The sequence below is a fragment of the Camelus ferus genome, chromosome 4 (assembly GCF_009834535.1).
Source record: "Camelus ferus isolate YT-003-E chromosome 4, BCGSAC_Cfer_1.0, whole genome shotgun sequence".
In the NCBI taxonomy this organism is placed as follows: Eukaryota; Metazoa; Chordata; class Mammalia; order Artiodactyla; family Camelidae; genus Camelus; species Camelus ferus.
Genome location: NC_045699.1, coordinates 67,572,494 through 67,591,673, shown reverse-complemented (window position 1 = coordinate 67,591,673; position 19,180 = coordinate 67,572,494). Strand labels below are relative to the sequence as shown.

The 19,180-nt window shown below is 44.1% G+C and overlaps 1 protein-coding gene across 12 annotated transcripts in view; it reads right to left on the bottom strand.

Annotated features, from left to right (window-relative positions):
• Window positions 1-19,180, bottom strand: part of RALGPS1 (Ral GEF with PH domain and SH3 binding motif 1) — a 269,898-nt gene that overhangs the window by 210,303 nt on the left and 40,415 nt on the right. For all 12 annotated transcript variants that reach the window (XM_032478473.1, XM_032478471.1, XM_032478472.1 and 9 more), the window contains 2 exons: window positions 13,910-14,031; window positions 10,632-10,739 (listed from right to left, as the gene is read on the bottom strand). In XM_032478473.1, the coding sequence (XP_032334364.1) occupies window positions 10,632-10,739; window positions 13,910-13,966 (165 nt within the window). In that variant the 5' untranslated portion in view covers window positions 13,967-14,031. The remainder of the gene's footprint in view (window positions 1-10,631; window positions 10,740-13,909; window positions 14,032-19,180) is intronic.

Genomic DNA, 19,180 nt, shown 5'->3' with positions numbered 1-19,180 from the left:
ATTTCAAGCATGAATTACTTTTACAATTTAAAAAAGTTGTAGACACAGTATTAAAAATTTGAAAGCTAAACAGAGACACTATCTATTACTTTAAATTTAAAATTTTTTTAAATTGTGGCTTATAGAAAGTGTACATTTCTTCTGAAGTCTAAGCCTCCTCTAAATTATATGGTAGAATTCTATCCAAGATGCACCCACAGACCAGTGTTGGACCACAAACTGCTTATTCCACCAGCCCACAATGACATAACTACAGAATCTGAGAGCAAGCATTTGGAAACTTTTATAGCAATGCCCATGATATTGTCATTGTATTTTTTTAAAGTATTAGTCCTTAAGATTGGAAATGAAAAAACTGGTCCTTTTTAAGAAGCAAGCTTAAGAAGCACTAAGTTGGTCAATTCAGAAAACACACACCCAGTTAAAAGGTTGTTCCCATCGCTAGATGCCCATCAGATGACAGAAAGAGAAGGCACCGTTGCTGACAATTTTGCAGGTCAAGGCATGGACTGGGCTGACTTCACATGACCTGCCTATCTCCGTATGTCACACGGGATGCCAGGTACCAGGTAACCGAGGCCTCTGTGCCAGACCAGGGAACGGAGGGCTAAGAGTCTTTGAATGTCCACTAATGAGAGGACACCTGTCCACTGTGCAGGCATCTGGGAGGACACAATGCAGTGAACAGATGTGGGCTCTGGAATCCAGGGGGCCGGGGTGTGTGTCTGGACACCATCGCTTAACAGCAGTATTCTCTTTGACATATGACATTAACCTCTCCAAGCCTCAGGTGCCACATCTAGAAAATGGTGACAATAATCCTTATCTTTTGGATCTTTGTGAAAATTCAAGACAAGAGGTACAGAGTGCCTAGCACGTCACACAAACACACACCCCTACATATATACATACACACATACATATACAGAGAGAACATCTGTTAGGTGACAGGCATTCTACACCTCTTGAATTGTCACAAAGATCATATATATGTTTATATATTTACATGTTTATATATCATATGTATTTTGGCAAGAGAGAAGTCACATAGATGGGCACATGTACTGGCATATGAGCTTATGGTTCCTGCCCCAATACCTGAGCTAGGAAATAAGGGACCATTAATTTGTTTGAATATCCATGCTTCAAAGTTGCTTTAAAAAATACTTAAAGAAGGCTGTTACATCAAGTCAGCAAATATTGTCTTGAGAAAAAGCCTTGTAGCAAGAATACACTGAATAAAAACAGCAACACACATGGTAGGTCAACTGTAACCACAATCCAGGGCTTAGGTGCAGAATTGTGGTCACCTCTTGGCACGATTTACAGGAGGTCCAAGATCACTGCATTCCTGCGAAGACAGGATGCAGGCCAACACATAACATCGCCAGGGCTGAGCAGGGGAGAGAAATGAGCGAGGCAGCTCCCGTCAGAGCCTCTTCGGCCCTCCAAGGGGCTGGTGCTCTTTATGGGCACAGAGTGAAAAGCCACCACTAGTGGAAGCTCAGAAGAGGCTGTGGATGGCCCCAGGGTCCGGGGAGTCCGAGTTCTTCCACTGCTGGGTCCACCCTCCAGTGGCAAGAAGGCACTGGACGTCCGTCCAACATGAATGACTTCTATGCCTTGAAGGCCCATGGGCCTGTGTGTCTGGCCCAGAGCTACAGGCCCAGAGCTCCGTCCCGGGCAGTGCAAAGAGGCTGGCATTTCTCCTGCCAGACCCATGGAGATTGTTAGCCAAGTGCTCCTCATGTGTGGATAAATTCCGCCATCCTGGGGAATAGAAAGGCCTTGTGAAAACAGGAGATTTGAGCTGAAAGCTCAGAGGGCCTTGGAAATCTCTCCCATAGTTCAAGTTAACTCCTAATCCAGAAGAACCGGCAGGATGTTTGCAATGTCATTTAGGAAAAGAACCAAAATTCTGCTAATGTGAAAATGAGAAAACTTCCTTTCCATCCTGCCTTCAGTCAGAGGATTGCTCCTCAATTTCCAAATGATTTACTAAAATAATGACTGTACATTTCATAGTTTTTTAGATGGTCCAAGTTTCAAATACTCTGATCCCTGCTCAGACCACAAATAAGAAAATGTGTTCAGGTATCTTACTGAAGACAAATAGTAACAGAGGTCATCACACTTAAAATAGATGGGCTGGTCCCAAACACACAATCAGAGGGTTACCAGAAGAATCTCTCCCATTTCTATCCTCTCAACTTTGGCCAAAAAAGATGCAGTGTCCAGAGCAAGAATACATCAATACATACATAAAACCATCAGATAATAAATTTCATGTTATTTTACTACAAAGCCAAACGCATGTGGACAAGGTTGCTATGAGTGGTCCTTCCCGGAAGCTGGAGCACTCCAAGACAGGCAGTTTTACCAAAAGGAAGGGTTTGGGTAGGTAGGGGTGGCGGTTTGAAGGGCAAGGTCAGGTCCTGTCCCTTTTCACAGCTGGCTCCCAGCCTCAGGAGACCCGGCCCCTCCCTCGGGGAGATGCTCTGGCTTCCTGGGGAGAAAGGGCATTTCCTAGGAGTGTGGTACAGCCTCGACAGAAGCACACAATGGGCTCTCTTGTTTCTGAGAGGCAAACCTGCCGCAGTGGGAGCACATGCCTGCGACGGGGACGCTCGTGAACAAGTCTCTTAATAGTTTCTCCTTATTTTCGGAAATAAAGCCTTAATACAGGACGTCCAATTAAGTTAGTCATCTGGCTATGCCTTCCTTAATCCTAACCCTTTCTCCCATCTCCTTGCTCCTGGTCCAAGGCCCCCTAAACATCCAGGCTTTTTGAAGAAAAGCCAATCTCCACACATTACAGGGCGTTTCTGTAGAGATGAAGCCTGCAGAATGGAGAGACCTAGTGAAGTATGTCACAATGTGGCCCAAGAAAAAGAACAAGGTGGTTTTATGTGGATAAATGACAGCAAATTAGCCAAGAAGAAAACAAAATGTTTTTTGCGTATGTTGAATGTAGCGCTTTTCCTCTCTAACAGTGCCTGACTAAATCCTCTCTTCCCAGTCACAATCTTAGTACAGGGCTCTCCCAGGGTCCAAATAAACAAAAAAAGCTGTTGGCAAATCAGTGGTATGTGTTGTAATAGAAGATGTCTTTAAATTGCATTTGGATCTAATGCGTCCAAATGCATGACTAAAAAGGCTCACAGAATTAAAAGTAATCAGCTCCAAAGATATAATCCCACTTCTACCCCCAGAGCCACTGGGTCTGGCAACTTTAGAATCATAGTCAAAGAAATGCAAATTCAACGGGAAGACACCACGTGTTGTCCAACAGTGCCATCATGACTAATGGGACTGGGAACTGCTCTGTTCTTTTTGGAAAGTAATCTGGCAGTAACCCATAAAAAAGTTTTGAACATTTCATTTATTTTTTTAATGTCAAACTTATAAAAAATTGCAAGAATAACAGAATAAACTCTATAACCTTTCACCTAGCTTCACTAATTGTTAACATTTGCTCATTTCCTTTATTTTTATGTGTGTATATATGTATACATATATACACATACACACACACATTTTTTCTGAACCATTTTGAGAGTAAAATGCAGGTATTATGACTCTTCACCATTAAATCCTTCACGATTTTATTTCCCAAGAACAAGATAGTCCTCTTACATAGTGATTAAAAATAAAATTATTACATTCAGGAAATTTATCACTTGTATAATAGCATTATCAAGTTCACATTCAAATTTGCTAAGTATCCCAATGCTATTTTTATTGCAATTTTTTCTTCACCCAGGATCAGGCACTGCATTTAGATACTATCTCCTAAAAAGTGAAATGAGCATACTGTTGACACAGCAGTCCAATACCTACAGAAAGGAAAGCACTATACATAAGAAGAGATATATGTGTAGACCTACATTTAGATACAGATATGAATATAGATGTTTACTGAACAATTATTCGCAGTAGTAAAAATCTGGAAATAATCAAAAGGGCATCACAAAGGGAACTTGCTGAAAAAAATTATGGTACATCCAGACTCTGTAATATTATGCAGCTATCAAAAATAGAGAATTTAATCCGTACATATCAAAAAGTTAAAAATAAATTTTAAAAAATCTGTACATATTGACCTGGAAGGATGTCCCTGATCTATTGATGACACAGACAAGTCCCAGCACTGCTTTTTGCTCTGCTTTCAGTTACTGTGGAAAGGGATGGAGATCTAACTATAAAGCACCCCCACTAAAAAAATAAAGACCTCTGAAATGATTTAACCCTTTTTATGGTAAAATGACACACATTTACAGAAAAGCACATTAAACAAATGCATGGCTTGATGACATTTTATAAGCTGAACACCTTGTAACCACTACCCAGGTTAAGGAACAGCCACCGCAATCAATGCTGAATGGATCCAAAAAATGTGATGTATACACACAATGGAGTATTGTTCAACCTTAAAAAGAAAGGAATTTCTGACATGTGCTATAACATAAATGAACTTCAAGGATATTATGCTAAGTGAAATAAGCCAGTTACAAAAAGGCAAACATGGTATGGTTCCACTTATATGAGATACCTAGAGTCATCAAATTCATAGAGACAGAAAGTAAATGGTGGAGACTGGGGGACAGGGAGTTGTTTAACAGCTACCTAGTTCTGGGTCTGCAAGATGAAAACAGCTCGGGACACTAATAATGTTGCACAATAACGTGACTGTACTTAACAACTACTAAACTGTACACTTAAAATGGTTACACACAGTTTACCACAATTAAGAAAAAAAAGTCACCCTCAGAGTTCCTCCACGTGCCTTGTCCCAATCACAAAAGTCCCTCCCTCCCATCAAAAGTAACCACTATCTTGACTTTCCTCAAATTTCTTTATAATTTTATCACCCAAGTTGTGTATATGAAGGCATCACTGTATCACCTTGCCTGCTTTTTAAAAATCTGATGTATATATTTTAAGTTTCTTTTAAGCTATAGGTAATCTCTCCACCTCTTTATTTTTCTTATAATGTATATGCTAAAAAATCATGGCCTAAAAAATGTTAAAAAAAAAAAAAAGCTTAAATGAAAAAAAAAAATCATGGCCATTTGATCTACAAAGTTCCTACTCACAGTGCAGGTCAGCATGTTCCTCTGTCCTTGTATTTCCTGCAGATTGGCAGCTGGACCCAGAGACCTGATGAGACACAGGTTCAATCCCTCTGGCAGGACTGGGAGCTGGGGTTGTGTTGTTTCATCAGGAGGCACATAATGTCTTTCTTTTTGTGATGTTGTGGCTATTTATGCTCAATGCTTAGATCTATTAATTCACTGGGGTTATAAAATGCTGATATTCCAATTTTAGCATTTCTTTTCCATTTATTAACTGAAATAATTTAATAGAGAGACATTTTGCCTCATCCACAATTTGGTTATCCAGTTCAGTTCAAAAGTGAAAAGCAGGACAAATACTGGATTCTTTCCTTATATTTTTCAGTTTTTAGGACAATAAATTGGTTCCTTATCATCATCCAGTGATGACCTACTGTTTGATGGGTTTCAATCAACTGCAACTATTATCCTTTAGAAGCTCAAACTGTCCCATCATTGGGTGGTGGGAGCTTCCTCTAGCTGTCTCTGGAGTCCTTTCTACATGACTCTAGTAGTCCTTGATAGCTTCCTCACTGGTACTGGAAAGATGTACTAGGCTTATGTTGAACATTTCCTGTCCCAGACTTGGAATCAACCAGTTCTCTGGGAAGCCCTGGTTTCTTTTAGGGATAAATGATATTTCAAGATCACAATCTGAAATTCATACCAATATTTCCTATTCAAATGCAGGACACTTTTGTTCTAACTAACCTCATCTGTATCTCCTTTCTTCCACATCGAAAATCCTGGTCCCAAAGACAACAGGATAGAGAGGATTACAGTACCCAATAATTATTCATTTACTTTATCCTACATTATACTCACAATAGTCTCAGAATAACGATACAAATGCTATCACCATCAATATAATTACTGAGAAAAGGTATCAAAATTTTGCATATATTCTCTCCATTCTCCATTTTTTTTATAGTTTATACTCTGAGAGTCATACTATATCCATTATATTGGCATATAGCCTTTACTTGCTATAGTCTCCTCTTTAATATTCATTTAGTCTTAATTCTGCAGTAACTGAATGTTTACTGCTCTCCATCAATCTTTACAGTGATGCTTCTATAATCATTTTCATTGTCTGAAGCTTGTTCTCTAGTAGATTTCTCAGGAAGGGCTCACAGGAATAATATTCTCTGAGGCCCTGCATGTTCATAATAGTTCATTTGTGCCCATTATACTTGTAAGTTAGTTTTGCTGGATATAAAAACTTTGGCTACATTTTTGTTTCTTTTCTTATTTGATTATGTTACTCTACTTTCTTTCAGCAATAAGTGTGTCTTTCAAAAAGATTGATGGTAACCTAATTTTTTTCTCTTGTAAGTCATTTGCTGTTTTTGCCTAGATGCCCAAAGGATTTTACCTTCTCCTTTAATATCTGGTAGTTTACCAAGAATATGTCTTGGTATTGACCATTCTGGGTTGCCTCATGGTATGTTCTTTCAATATATAGTTTTGAATCATGTTTTCACTTTGTGAAAATCTTCCTAAATTATAGTTTAAGTATTTGTCCAGTCCCCTTGCCTTTTTATTCTCCTCTTTCAGGGATTTCTGTTATCTGTATGTTGGATTTTCTTTGCCTATCATCAATATTTGTCACCTTTTTTCAAAGTCTTATTATCTCTTTCTTCATTTATTTTGATCTTAAATTTTTTCCTCCCTTAAGGCATTTTCTGTTATGTTTTTCTATTCTTGTATTCCTTCCAATTCAACTTTCATTTCCAAAATAGCTTTTTATTTTCAATGCTTTCCTAATTCTGCCACCTCATTTCTGAGATTTTTCTATTTCCGATTTAGGTTGTTCATGTCTTACAGTGTGATCTTAATAGCTCTTAGCTTATTTTAAAATAGAAAGTTACAGTTTTTATCTGTTCTGTGGCATGTCTTTCAGGCGTGCTTTCACTATCTACAGAATCCTCTCCTTACTCTTTTCTTCTTATAATAACTTTGGAAGATTTGACATCGATAATTTTCTGTTGCTTATTTATGTAAAATTAGTTTTCCTGAACTTTTTTACAGGGGAAACATGGTTCAGGGTAAGCTTTTCTAATTTCATATAACTCTTCTTTTGGTTACTTTCATGTCGTGTTCAACAACATGCTGTTCCTTCTTGAGATTTCTCACACACACACACACACACACACACACACACACACACACACTTTTACTTAGACCTCCTTTTTCTTTAACCATAACTTTCTGTATCCTGTTCATTTTTAGTCCTCACCCATACTAAATTCCTCTTTGGGAAGTAAACCCTGGTGAGTTGGTCTCAAGAGCTCACAGGGGCTGGCCCATAGATCTCTTCCACCCATCCATTATTTGAGTGGTCAAAATTCCTGTCAATTTCAGTTGCTATTCTCACATTGACCTGCCGAACTTTCCAGTGAATTCCTGTTGGAAATTTTGTGGTTCTCCTATTCTCTAGTCTGTCAATGCCCCACTACTTACTTCTGCTTTCTCTTATATTGGATCTGGTACTCCACAGGTCTTGTTGATACTGGTGTGGTGTATCCAGCCATTTATATTTTGATAGGGATAACCTGTCACTTAACTTTATTATAAATATTGTTCATGGCCTTCAGGGTTTGCTACCTAGTTGTTCTGGATGCTCCTATGTGGGGATTCAGAAAGGAAAAAGAACTATGCTGCTGCCATTGCCACCTTCTCAGAATCACTCATATGATTTTTTTAATGGACTCCTGTGTCTGACTTTTTTTTCCTTTCATATTATTAGACAGGAAACTAAAACACCAGGTGGTCTGGTTCCATTCCAACACCTGGCAACACCAATGCTTCCCCAAAGACCAAAGACTCCAGGGGACCTGGCTTCACATCTAAGCTGAAGACACACTGGCTCTGGTAAGGGCAGCCAAAGTCTTAGCACTGCACCCTGAGGGCACTCATCATCCTTCCCTATGGTCTTCCCAGCCCCAGAAAACTGGCCTGGGGCAGGCTGAGCAACCTCTAGGGCTGAGAATTAGAACACCAGGCCCAGAGTTCCAGCTAAGAGTCCTGCTGGACAATGCTGTTCTAGGCGCAGCCTAACTCGCTGCCTTTCTACATGGGGAACCACTGTAAAGGGAGTCTTTAAACCTCATAATTGCTTTGTTCCTTTCATGAAGCTAAAAACACAACTCAGAAATACACAAGCAAACAAAAACAAATAGAATATAGAGGCTAAGACATCAGCCAGCAAGGTCCATGGGGACTTCTAAAGGAGAGGCACTACAGCTTTGTGCCTAAGAGTACAGACTAGCCCTTCACTGGCCAATATGGTGGCCACTGTCCACATGTGGCTACTGAGCATTTGAAATGTTCTCAGCACTTTAAGTTTAGAATACATATTGAGTTTTACAGATTTTGTTTGATTTAGTTTGAAAAAATAATGTAAAGTATCTCAGTAATTTTATGTTGCTTATAGGATAAAATGACAATATTTTACCTAAGATATGCTATACTAAATAAAGAATATTTTAAAAATAATATCACCTCTTTTTTAAAAAAATTTTTAACTGCATACATGGCTCAGATTATATTTCTGCTTCTAGAACATCAGAAGCCCTGGTTTAGAAGACGAGACAGAGAATGCCACTTAACTGTCTGTGTAAAGAGGTGACTGCCCTCTCTATGCATAGGCTTGCTCATCAGTATACTGGGAATAATAAATATACCTAATTTGTGAGGCTATGGTAAAAACTAAGTTAGATTATTGCATGTAAAACATTTAGTACAAGAGCCAGACAAAGCAGGTGTTCAAAAGCGGGAGCTATCCTTGTTATTACCATCCAGCATTAGGTGAATAATCAGGACATGAAGGTTTCAGACCTGGCTCTGCCCACATCTGGCTATATAATCCATGTTAAAAAAGTTTCTCTCTTAGACCCTTAGTTTCTTTACTAGAAAACTGGGAGCTGATAATCTGTCTCATCGGGTTGTTCTGAGGACTGAATTCTTTCAGTCACCATGTATTTACTGAGCACCTACTATGAGCTAGGCACTATTCTGGGCAATGGGGAAAGAGCAGTGAACAAGTCAAATAAAGTTTCTGTCCTGAGAGAGTCTGTACTCTAGTGGAGGAGACAGACCATGCAAAACACTATCATAGAACGTAATGCTGGGTGGTAACGAGATGTGAAGGCAACAGAGCAGGGTCACGGACGAGAAAGTAATGGAGAGATGCTACTTTAGCATCTCTGTGAAATTCCTCTTCAAGGACCAACTTTTGAACAGAGACTGGGAGACGTGGGAAAGAGTCATCAGGGCTGAAGGAAGAATGAGCACAGGGTGCTGTGGCAGCGGGACATCGAGTGGTCTGGGGAACAAAGAGTCAGCCAACGTGTAGCTGAAAAGCAAGGAGATGGAGCAGGAGAGGAGGCCTGGCCAGACCACAGAGGGCACTGGAATGCATACTCATTCTGGTATGAGGGAGCCCCTGGAGAGTTTTACACAGGTTTTCAGACCCCTCAGACACACTGAGGGGGGTGATGCATGTGCCAGGCTCAGAATGGTCTGGCCCAAAGTAAATGTGGGAGCCGGTGATGGTAGAGCCAGGGATGGGGCCCACCTAGCTCCCCAGCATCCTGGAGGGCGCGAAACCTATTAAAGCAAAGGGACTGGGAAGAAGTGGGCATGGCGGGAAACACTTCCCTGGTTCTGCAGAGAAACACAGCCCTGCGACAGCGCTTGCAATCAGGCTCGAGGTCGCCCCAGACAGAACCAGCATCCTCCCCCTACCCTCAAAGTGTAAAAGGAAAAAACTAGCTCATGGCGAAGTGAGGAGCCAAGTCTGCTTCTCCATCAGAAAGAACCACAAAGTGAGACCAGCAGCAACACACTGGTTGAAACAAAAACAATTTTTTTAAATGTGTAATTACAAAATTCATTCAAGGGGGTGGGTATAGCTCAGTGGTAGAGTGCATGCTTAGCATGCATGGAGTCTTGAGTTCAGTCCCCAGTACCTCCATTAAAAAAAAAATAAAAAACAAAACAAAATTCATCCAAATAATATTGTCTATCATCATACAAAACAGTCATTGTAAAAATATAAAAATGATAAATAAACAAAAAGAAGAAAAATTAAATTCCAATTACCTAGAATCCTATAACCAGAAACTACAGTAAGTAGTATGTTGGGCTACATAGATATCCAGACATTTATGAATATGCAAACAGAAAATCTAGCCCTTTTCTTATGTAAATATAAACAGTATGTGTTGTACATGCTTTTTAAAAATGGCATTATTCTCTGTAACTTGCGTTGTAACCTGTTCCTTTCACGTATTATTCACACATACTGTGTACGCCTTCCCAGGTGGTTAAATTTCCAGATAGACAGCATCCTTTTTTAATGTGACATGGTACTTCACAGAGACTATTTTATTCAGCAACCCCCTGCTGTTGGGTATATGGGCTGTGTCCAATCTGAGCAAACAACCCTGAGCGGCGGCCCCCTCCAGCAGCCCACTGCGGTGCCCGGCCACCCCCATCAGGCCTGTTACTTACAGCAAACTCCTCGGGAGTCACTTTCAGGACATCGAAGACAACGGCATCATAGCTCTTGCTGGCATAGTCGCAGCTCTGGCCCTCCAGAGAGTCTGAGCTGCTGCTGCCCTGCGGAGGACAGGGAGAGATGGGGCCACCTGAGCAGTCTGGCCGACTCAGGATCCCCGACTCCCAAGCCTCAGAACCGAGGACGCTGACAGAACCGAACAACGAATGGTAAAAGCTTCTGTTGTCTAGTGCTTTCCTCTATTCCAGGCACTGCTTTAAGCACTTCACACTCATAATCTTATTTAACTCTCATAACAACTCCCGGCGTATACACTCTTATTATACCCCTTCTCCAGATAAGGAAATAGAGGCCATGCTACTTCCCCAGGGCATCTCAGCTGGGAAACGGAAAAGCCAGAATGTGAACTTAGTTTTGTATCTATCTTACCCCAGAACCTCAGTCACCGCACCCCAGCTGCTTCCGGCTGGCTGTGCGGAGGTGCAATGAATAGATATGGCCCCCAATCTTTCTTCAGAGAGAACCGGTCTTCACATTTTAGGAAGCCTGAAGAGATCATCTGTTTTGTTATGTCTTTCAAACATTACCTGGTTTCACCTCTTTTTTTTTCTACTTGAAGTCATGGCAGGAAATTATTATACAAAATGTTAAACTGGCTCTCAAGGCTTATTTCATGTAAGGGCCACTTAAAATTCAAAACCTGTTGGCTGATGAGGTGAGAGGTAACCGACTGGCTTTGGAGACGGTGTGAAAGTTATATTTAGTTGAGCCCCTTGTTAAGAACAACACCGTGAGCCCTGCATGTACCGGAAGGGTCTCCCGTAAAAGAACAAGCTAAAACTCCCCGAATGTGGCTGGCTTCATGAAACCCAACACTGTGGGGATCCCAGAATGTTGAACATACCTTCTCTTCAATTTTATTTAATTTCATCAAATTCTACTTTGGGGAACCAATTGAGCTTACCACCCAAAACCTGTGCCCTGTTCATAAATGGTTTTATTCGTCTCAACCCATGAAGAGGGATTTTGTGGTTTCCATTAACCTCAACATCTTGGACTGGGATTTAGAGAATATGCTTTTATTAATTCCTCTTTATTTCACTCTTTCCAAAACGGCTATATCTGGAAAAACTTTGCAATCTTACTGGAAACTGGAGTGTGTTTAGGCCAGGGAGGGAAACCAATAGTCAACAACTGAAAATGTGAGGTTAAAAGGAGGGCGGAAACTTAAACCTGTAGATTTCAATAGGCCTGTGTCATTTAAAGGCTTTACAAATGAATCTACTGTACCAAAAACTCTAAGATGATCTTAAGAAGCTCTGAAGTCAGCCAGGCCGAGTTAGAATGCCAGCTCCACGCCTGCTGCTGTCTGACCTCTTCATTTCGCTGGGTCTCAGCTCCAGCTATAAAATGGCGCTATTAGAACCTGCTCCCCAGGGCTGGGGCACAGCTTATATAAAACAAAGCTCACAACACAACTGTGGCAGGATCCCCTCCCTGGGAGATGCTGATTCAAGGCACCTGGGTGGGCTCAGGCATGACTATTTTAAAAGTTCCATGGGCAATGGGACGTCCTCCCCTGAGGAGAATCCGTGTTAAACTCTCAAAAAGTAATAAAGGCTAACCCTGAGTGCCTCTGGAATTGGCCATCTGTTCTACCCCTCAGTCGTGCACACAGACCCTGAGCAGATGGTCTCCGAAAAAATCACTGCACGTCCACGTTCCTCTTCCACGGAGCAGCCAGGACCAGGTGACGGGGCTGACTTTCTTCCAGGGAGCACAGTGTCATCATGGTTGGACCACCGGCTCCAGAGCCCCAGAGGCCTGGCTGCGAATCCCCACCCACCGCTGACCAGCTGTGTGATCTGAAGCCAGTTCATCCACTGCTCCCTGCCTTAGTTTCCTCATCTATAAACTGGGGATGGAACGATGTACGTGCTCGACAGGGTTACGGTGAGGATTCAGTGAGATCACGCCTGTAGAATGTACCAAAAAAGTGCCCGGTATACAGTCAGCACTAAGTCATGGGTGTGTATCTGTGTAAACATGTCATTCGGTCACCAAAATTTACTGAGCACTTCAACTAGACAGATATTCATTCATCTGTTCATTCAGCAAATATTTATTGAGTACTCACCGTGTTCTGGAGACACATACACGTGTATTTGTATACATACACTTCTGGACATACATACAGCATACACGTATGTGTATGCACACACACGTGTATATACAATATTCATAGAGAGAGACCAGAAAAGAAAGTTCTGCTCTAGATGGAGTGTAAATTATACATGGAAATAGAAGTCTGACTCCTCTAGTTACCAGAGTCCATTCCTGGAATTTCAGGTTTTATAACTTTCCTGTAACACCCCATTGCACCTGCCCCAAACACACAACTCATACAAGGGGCCTTATTTAATCAAAAGTTGCCCCAAATACATGCGGTGGTGGTGGTGGTGGCAGTGGTGATGATGCAGTGACTTTATTTAAACCTGTATTGGCGCCATCAGGGAATTTTAAAGGTACCCACAAGTCTGCTTTCAGAACCAGAGATCAAACTAAGGAACTTTTTAAAAGAGTTTCAAGCAATGAATTGGTTCCTGTGAATTCGAGCTGACTGCCCAGGGTCATTTCAAAAGCCCAGCTCAACCGTGAGGGCCTCGTGAGCTCGGAACACTGAGCACTCCCCTTGCCAGTATGTCACAGGATCCAAGCGCTATGCATCTGACATGATGGTTTCTCTGGGCCTCGGGTGACACCCACCCCTCCTGCCTGCCTCTGCTCCATTACAGAACCTGGAAAGCAAACTCCCAAACCCCCAGGGCAGGAGCCTGAGCCCAGGCCACTCTCCGACCACCAGTCCTTATAGCCATTTCCTACTGGGCAAGGTAAACAGGAGCACGGGGCCAGCTGGCATCACTTCTGTCTGACTTCATTCTGGAACGTGTGACTTATTTATAATCGGCTGCGGCTTCTCTTGGGAAAGGCCTGATCCCTTCGTGCCACCAGGATGGAATGTGGCACTTGGTACGACTGGACTGGGCAGGTATTTGTTTTTCTTTGAAGAGGACGACTTCAGAAAACACACTGATCCTCAGGGCTGACTGCCTCCCAGATCTCACGCCTGCCACCGGGGCCTCGGGAGGGTTAAGAATGGTGGTATTCATGGAGCCCTGCAGGCCCGTGGGCCACGACCCAGCGGGGTCTGGGGCAGCTAGAGGAGCCAAGCCCCGCCCCACCCCGCGGCCCAGTTCTGCAGTCTCTGTACCTGTGGAGTGGCGGAGGTGACCAACACGCTAGCCATCAGACCATTCCTCTTGTACATAGTCTCCGGGCCACAGGGAGCTTCAGGGCAGCCTCTGTCGGTGACATAACCTGTCTGGAGAAGTCCTGCAAGGCAAAGGAGCTCATAAACACCAGCCTTCAAAACCAACTTAGTCCCACCCTGGGAGAGAGTCGTGCGAGACTTGAGCAGGTGACCCCAGAGAAGACCTTCAAAGAAAAGTTACAAGCTGGTGGCCTTCAGGCTAAATATGGCTCACAGATGTAGTCTGTTGGGCTCAAACAGGATTTGGTATGTTTTAAACTAATCACCAGCATTTAAAAACTGGGAGGTTTCATACAGAATTCTGGATTTCTGACTCTCCTGGCAGGACTGGGCCCCCCCCTTGCATGATGACCATCAGCTGCGCTGAGCAGTGGCTGAGCCTTGTACTGGAGCAAGCGCCTTCAGACCCCGCAGCTGCTTGGGTCCATGCCTGGCCCTTGCAGGTGCTAGAGTTTGTGATCTTGTGATCTTTTTTTTTAAAACGAGGCAGGTGAAGAAAACAAACTGACCCTACAGTGCTTCCCTGTGCCCAGACCGTTTCCTCAATAATAATAGGGATACCAGCTAAGACACCCAGAGTTCCCGCCACATGTCATGCACCCTACACACACGAACTCATCTAACCCTCACAACAGTCCTCGGGCAGGTTCCAACATTACACTCATGCTTCACATGGGAAATCTGAGGCAGAGAGTTAGGTAACTCTCGTGCCATCCCACCAAACCATCATCACTCAAGACCCTGCTTAAATGTCATTTCCCCTGGTTATTGCACCTGGACCAAACTAGAACCAGTTGCTCTCATGCCAATGTGTACATACCCCTAGTAGGGCATTTACCACATCACTGGACATCAGAGCACTGTAGCCACCACCAGCTTTTCATCAGGAAGGCAATCAGGATGTAACGGGGGAAGGAAAGGAGAAGACAGAGGTACCATCTGGAAGCCAACTACAACTGTCAGGCAAGAGACAAGGGTCCTCTGAGCTAAGGTGGCAGCAGTGACATCACAGAGAAGGATACAGACTGAGAGATGCTAAGGACAGAAACTCAACAGGAACTGATGGGGTGAGGGGTTGAGTAAGAAGCAGCTGACGATGAATGGCTTCTGGCTTTAGGTACCAGAGGATGCCACGCCCTTCATCAAGAAAAGAAGCAGAGATAGTGTGGCAGATTCGTGGGAAAGACGATGATTTTGACTTAGAACGTGCTGAATCTGTGGTGCCCATAAGAAAATCAATCCTGGAAAGCGAGGTCCAACCCAAAGGTCTCTGGGAAGATGGCCTAGAGGCAGATCGAAAGGAAGAAAATGTCAGGCTGATCTGGACTCTGTCTGTAACCCTCCCGGAGCCCCCAGCCACAGGCCCATCACAGAGCAGTGTGCCGTGGAACAAGTCAAAGACCCAAAAAGGAAGGTCAAAACAACCAGGCTCTGTCCCTGCCCATCTCCAAAACTGCTCCAATATCTTCCTCCTCAACCATCTCCCCTGAAAGAGCCACTGACCCTCTGACCTTCCTCCCAAAAACACTGAAAAGAACTAATCTGATCTATAAACTACATTTGGGGGTCAACTGGAAAAGATGAACATGGATATTAAATGATACTGAATTACTATTAATTTTCTTCGGGGTGATAACAGTGTGGAGGTTAAGCAGAAAAAGGTCCTTATCCTTAAGATGCACGTGACTTTTTAGAGGCAAAGTGAGTTTGCCACATTCTTTCAAATGTGTCTGTAAAATACACATAAGTAGAGATAAAGCACATACGGCAAAATGTTAACAATTGACATTCATTGACAGGAGTTCGTTGTACTAGTCTCTCAACTTTTCTCAATACTTGATAATGAGAAAGAAAGAGAAGGAAAGAAGGAAGGAAGGAAGGAAGGAAGGAAGGGAGGGAGGGAGGGAGGGAGGAAGGAAGGAAAGAGAAGGGAAGGGAACAAAAGCAGGAAAGAAAGGGAAACTGCTCAGGTAAGTTTTCCCTCAGAGTCAAAATCCTCTTTCACGAGCAGGAGTTGGGTGCACTGAGAACACTCGTTTTCATCATTCTTTTCCTGGGAGAAGCCATGCTCACCACTACCAAGGACCACGAATCCACGGCTGGGAAAGGTTTGTAAAGCAGCCGCTCGAAAGATTTGAAGAAATATTTAGAAAAGAAGACACATGAATGGCTAGTAAGGGAAATGCCATGGGGAAGACACAAATCAGAAAGACCATGAGATATGGCTTCACACCCACTAGGATGGCAACACCAAGGCTGGCAAGATGCGGAGAAATGAACCCCTCAGACACTGCAGGTAGGAAGGCAAGAGGCACAGCAACTTTGGAAAATATTCGGCAGTTTCTTAAAAAGTTAAACATAAACTTACCAAATGACCCAGCAATTCTAAGCCTAGGTAACTACCTTTAAAGAAGTGAAAACGTATGTCCACACAAAAATATGTATATGAATTTATTCATCTTAGACAAAAGCTGGAAACCACTGAAACGCCCAGGGACTGGCGACTGGATAAGCGATGTCATCTAGCCATACAGTGGAATACTACCCAACAATAAAAAGAAATGAAACACGGATACAAAGTATGACATGAATAAACCACAAAAACATTACGCAAAGTGAAAGAAGTCAGACACAAAGGACTGAACTGCAGGAGGCATTTTTATGAAATGTCCAGAAAGGGCAAACTCAGAGACAAGGAGCATGTCATGGGAGGCTGGGGGTGGAGGCAGGACTGACTGCAATGAGCACAAGGGATTTTTCTGAGGTGTTGGAAACGTGCTAAAACTGGACATGGAGACAGTTACACAGCTCTGCACACTCACTAAGTCACAGAACCTGGAGTGGGCAGATTTGACAGCATGTAAATTAACCACAGTGAATGCAGCAGCACCAGCTTTGTCCCATGATGGTGACCTGAACTCACACGTTTAACTCCCCACTTCCACATCCCTCTGAAATAAAGAAACATTAAAATACTAAAAACAAATTGTATTAGCACATGACAACAGACAAAGGTTATTAATAAGCAAAAAAACTTCAAAAATTTCCAGGGCAGAAGAGACAGGCCTGGGGGGAGAGGAACCAGCTGCGGGAACAGAGGCAAGGCCTCCTAGGAATGAAATGGGTGCGACCCCCCAGCGAAAACCCCCGAGAAAGCCCTGAGACTTCCAAGTGAGGAATCCAGAAACTGAAGAGCTCAAAGGTAGCGTAAGGGGGTCACGCTGCTGGGGCTGTCTCAGACAGACAAACCAGCTCCCGTGGACTGGGGGTCGGGCCAACTCAGCCAGGCTGTGCAGCGCCAGAACCGACCAGCCTGACGCCCGGAAACTGTTCATCCATCCGAATGAAGGGACTCAGTCCAAGCCTGACAGAGTCACCACGGGGAGACAAGTAGGACACAGCCAGCCTGACCCTCCCGGGGCGGACTCAGCGTGCTGCAGTTCCGGGCTGAGGTGGCCTTTTCGGCCTTTAGGGTGTGCCCGGCACTCTGAGGGGCTCCCCAAGCTCGAGGCCGTGGCTCTCCCCACTGGCCTGAGCACCGTACAATCCCAAGTCCTGCAGCCCTTCAACCCAAGGGCCACGGTTCTCAGACCCTCTTCCGTGACCACCACCTGCTCACTCCCTACTTCCCATCTGAAGGCCACCGCCAACTCTGCCCATCTCTCCAGCGCCCTTTGGTGGCACACTCGGGCCCCCGCCCCCCATGCCCACAACGCAAACAGGGGTGCTAATGCTGTGTGAGGCGTGGGGTAAACACGACATTTTTAGCTCACTTGACCTTCACAACAACCCCATGAGGTAGAGGCTACTCTGATTCCTGGGAAAGAGAGGTGACATAACTTCCATCAATGGCAGGACTGGGGAGTCCAAACCCTTGCCAATGAACACCAGGGCTTGGGCCTCCGTCGAGAGCCTAGGTGAGGAGTGGACAAGAACACGCACGGGAAGCGCTCGGGCCGGGCCAGGCACAGAGCAAGCACCCACCAAGGCTGTTAGTTACTATCAGTGCTGATCGAATCCCACAGTTCCATTCATTTATACCTATCATTTTTCCCTAAAACAATCAACTTCAGACGTTAAAGAAAGAACAGCATTGTGCTTTGTGAAACCACAGGCCTCCTCAGCTGGGAAGGGGATTTCCAGCTATGGGCTCCAGGCCCCTAGGAGAGCCAGGCTGAGTCCAGGGGTCCGCGTGGGGCTCCTCCTCCAACAGGCCTGACCTGCCTGCCCGCCCCCCACCTGGGTCCAGCCCACTCAAAGACAGTGTGACAGCCGATGCCCACTACCATCATGCTTCCTATAGGCAGCCTGAGCTGGCAAGACAGACGCTTGTTTCCAATCTGACTCCTGCATGTCTCACCACTGACAAAACAGCCTGATTTATGGGCAGTGACTCTCAGACAACTTATAGTTCACATGCTAAGAAATAAGAGGACCAAGCAGACGGAACATCCTTTCCAGGGCCCAGAGGAACCCTTGCCCATCCACTTGCAGTCCCTGAGGCCTGGTCAAGCCCTTACTCCTGGACAGGGACCAGACTCCCATCAAGGGGGTCAGCCCAGCCCAGGCCCCTCCCTGAGAACCCTGCCCAACTCTGGGAAGGCCCCTGAAGGCGTGGACCATGCCTCCCAGGCCGGACTAAATGGACCAGAGAGGCCACTTGCTTCTCTGGGAATTCAGGACCTGAGTACCAGTCTCTACTGGTCAATTGAACTGAGCACTATGCCCTCAGGAGGAGAGGATGGCCAGAGCCTGCACAGCTCAGGGAGAGTCCGCTCAGAGCGGGGAGGCAACAGAGGCACAGAGAGAAGCTGACGAGAGAGCCTGTGTCTGAAAGAAAAGCTCCCACCCCCGAGCTCTGTAGCAAACACTCCTTTTTCAGTGTCAGGCAGCTGGAGGAGATTCCCAAAAGACCTGGACCAAGGCTATTTCCTAAACATCAAGTTCATGCCAAGCCACCAAAATCTGACTCTAAAGACACAAGGGATCTATCCTAGAACTGCTCCATCCAATCATACATCAAGCTCCTACTTTGTATGGACACTGTTCTAGCCTGGAGTTCCTTCCACTTTTGTGCCTGGACCCTTTCAGCAGTCTGGTATGTGGGCCCCTGTTTTTAAATAAACAGACTAAAAATAACACAAGAATCCAATTACACAGGATTACTCAGGAAACCAATTATATTAAAATATTAAAATACAGTTATTAAAT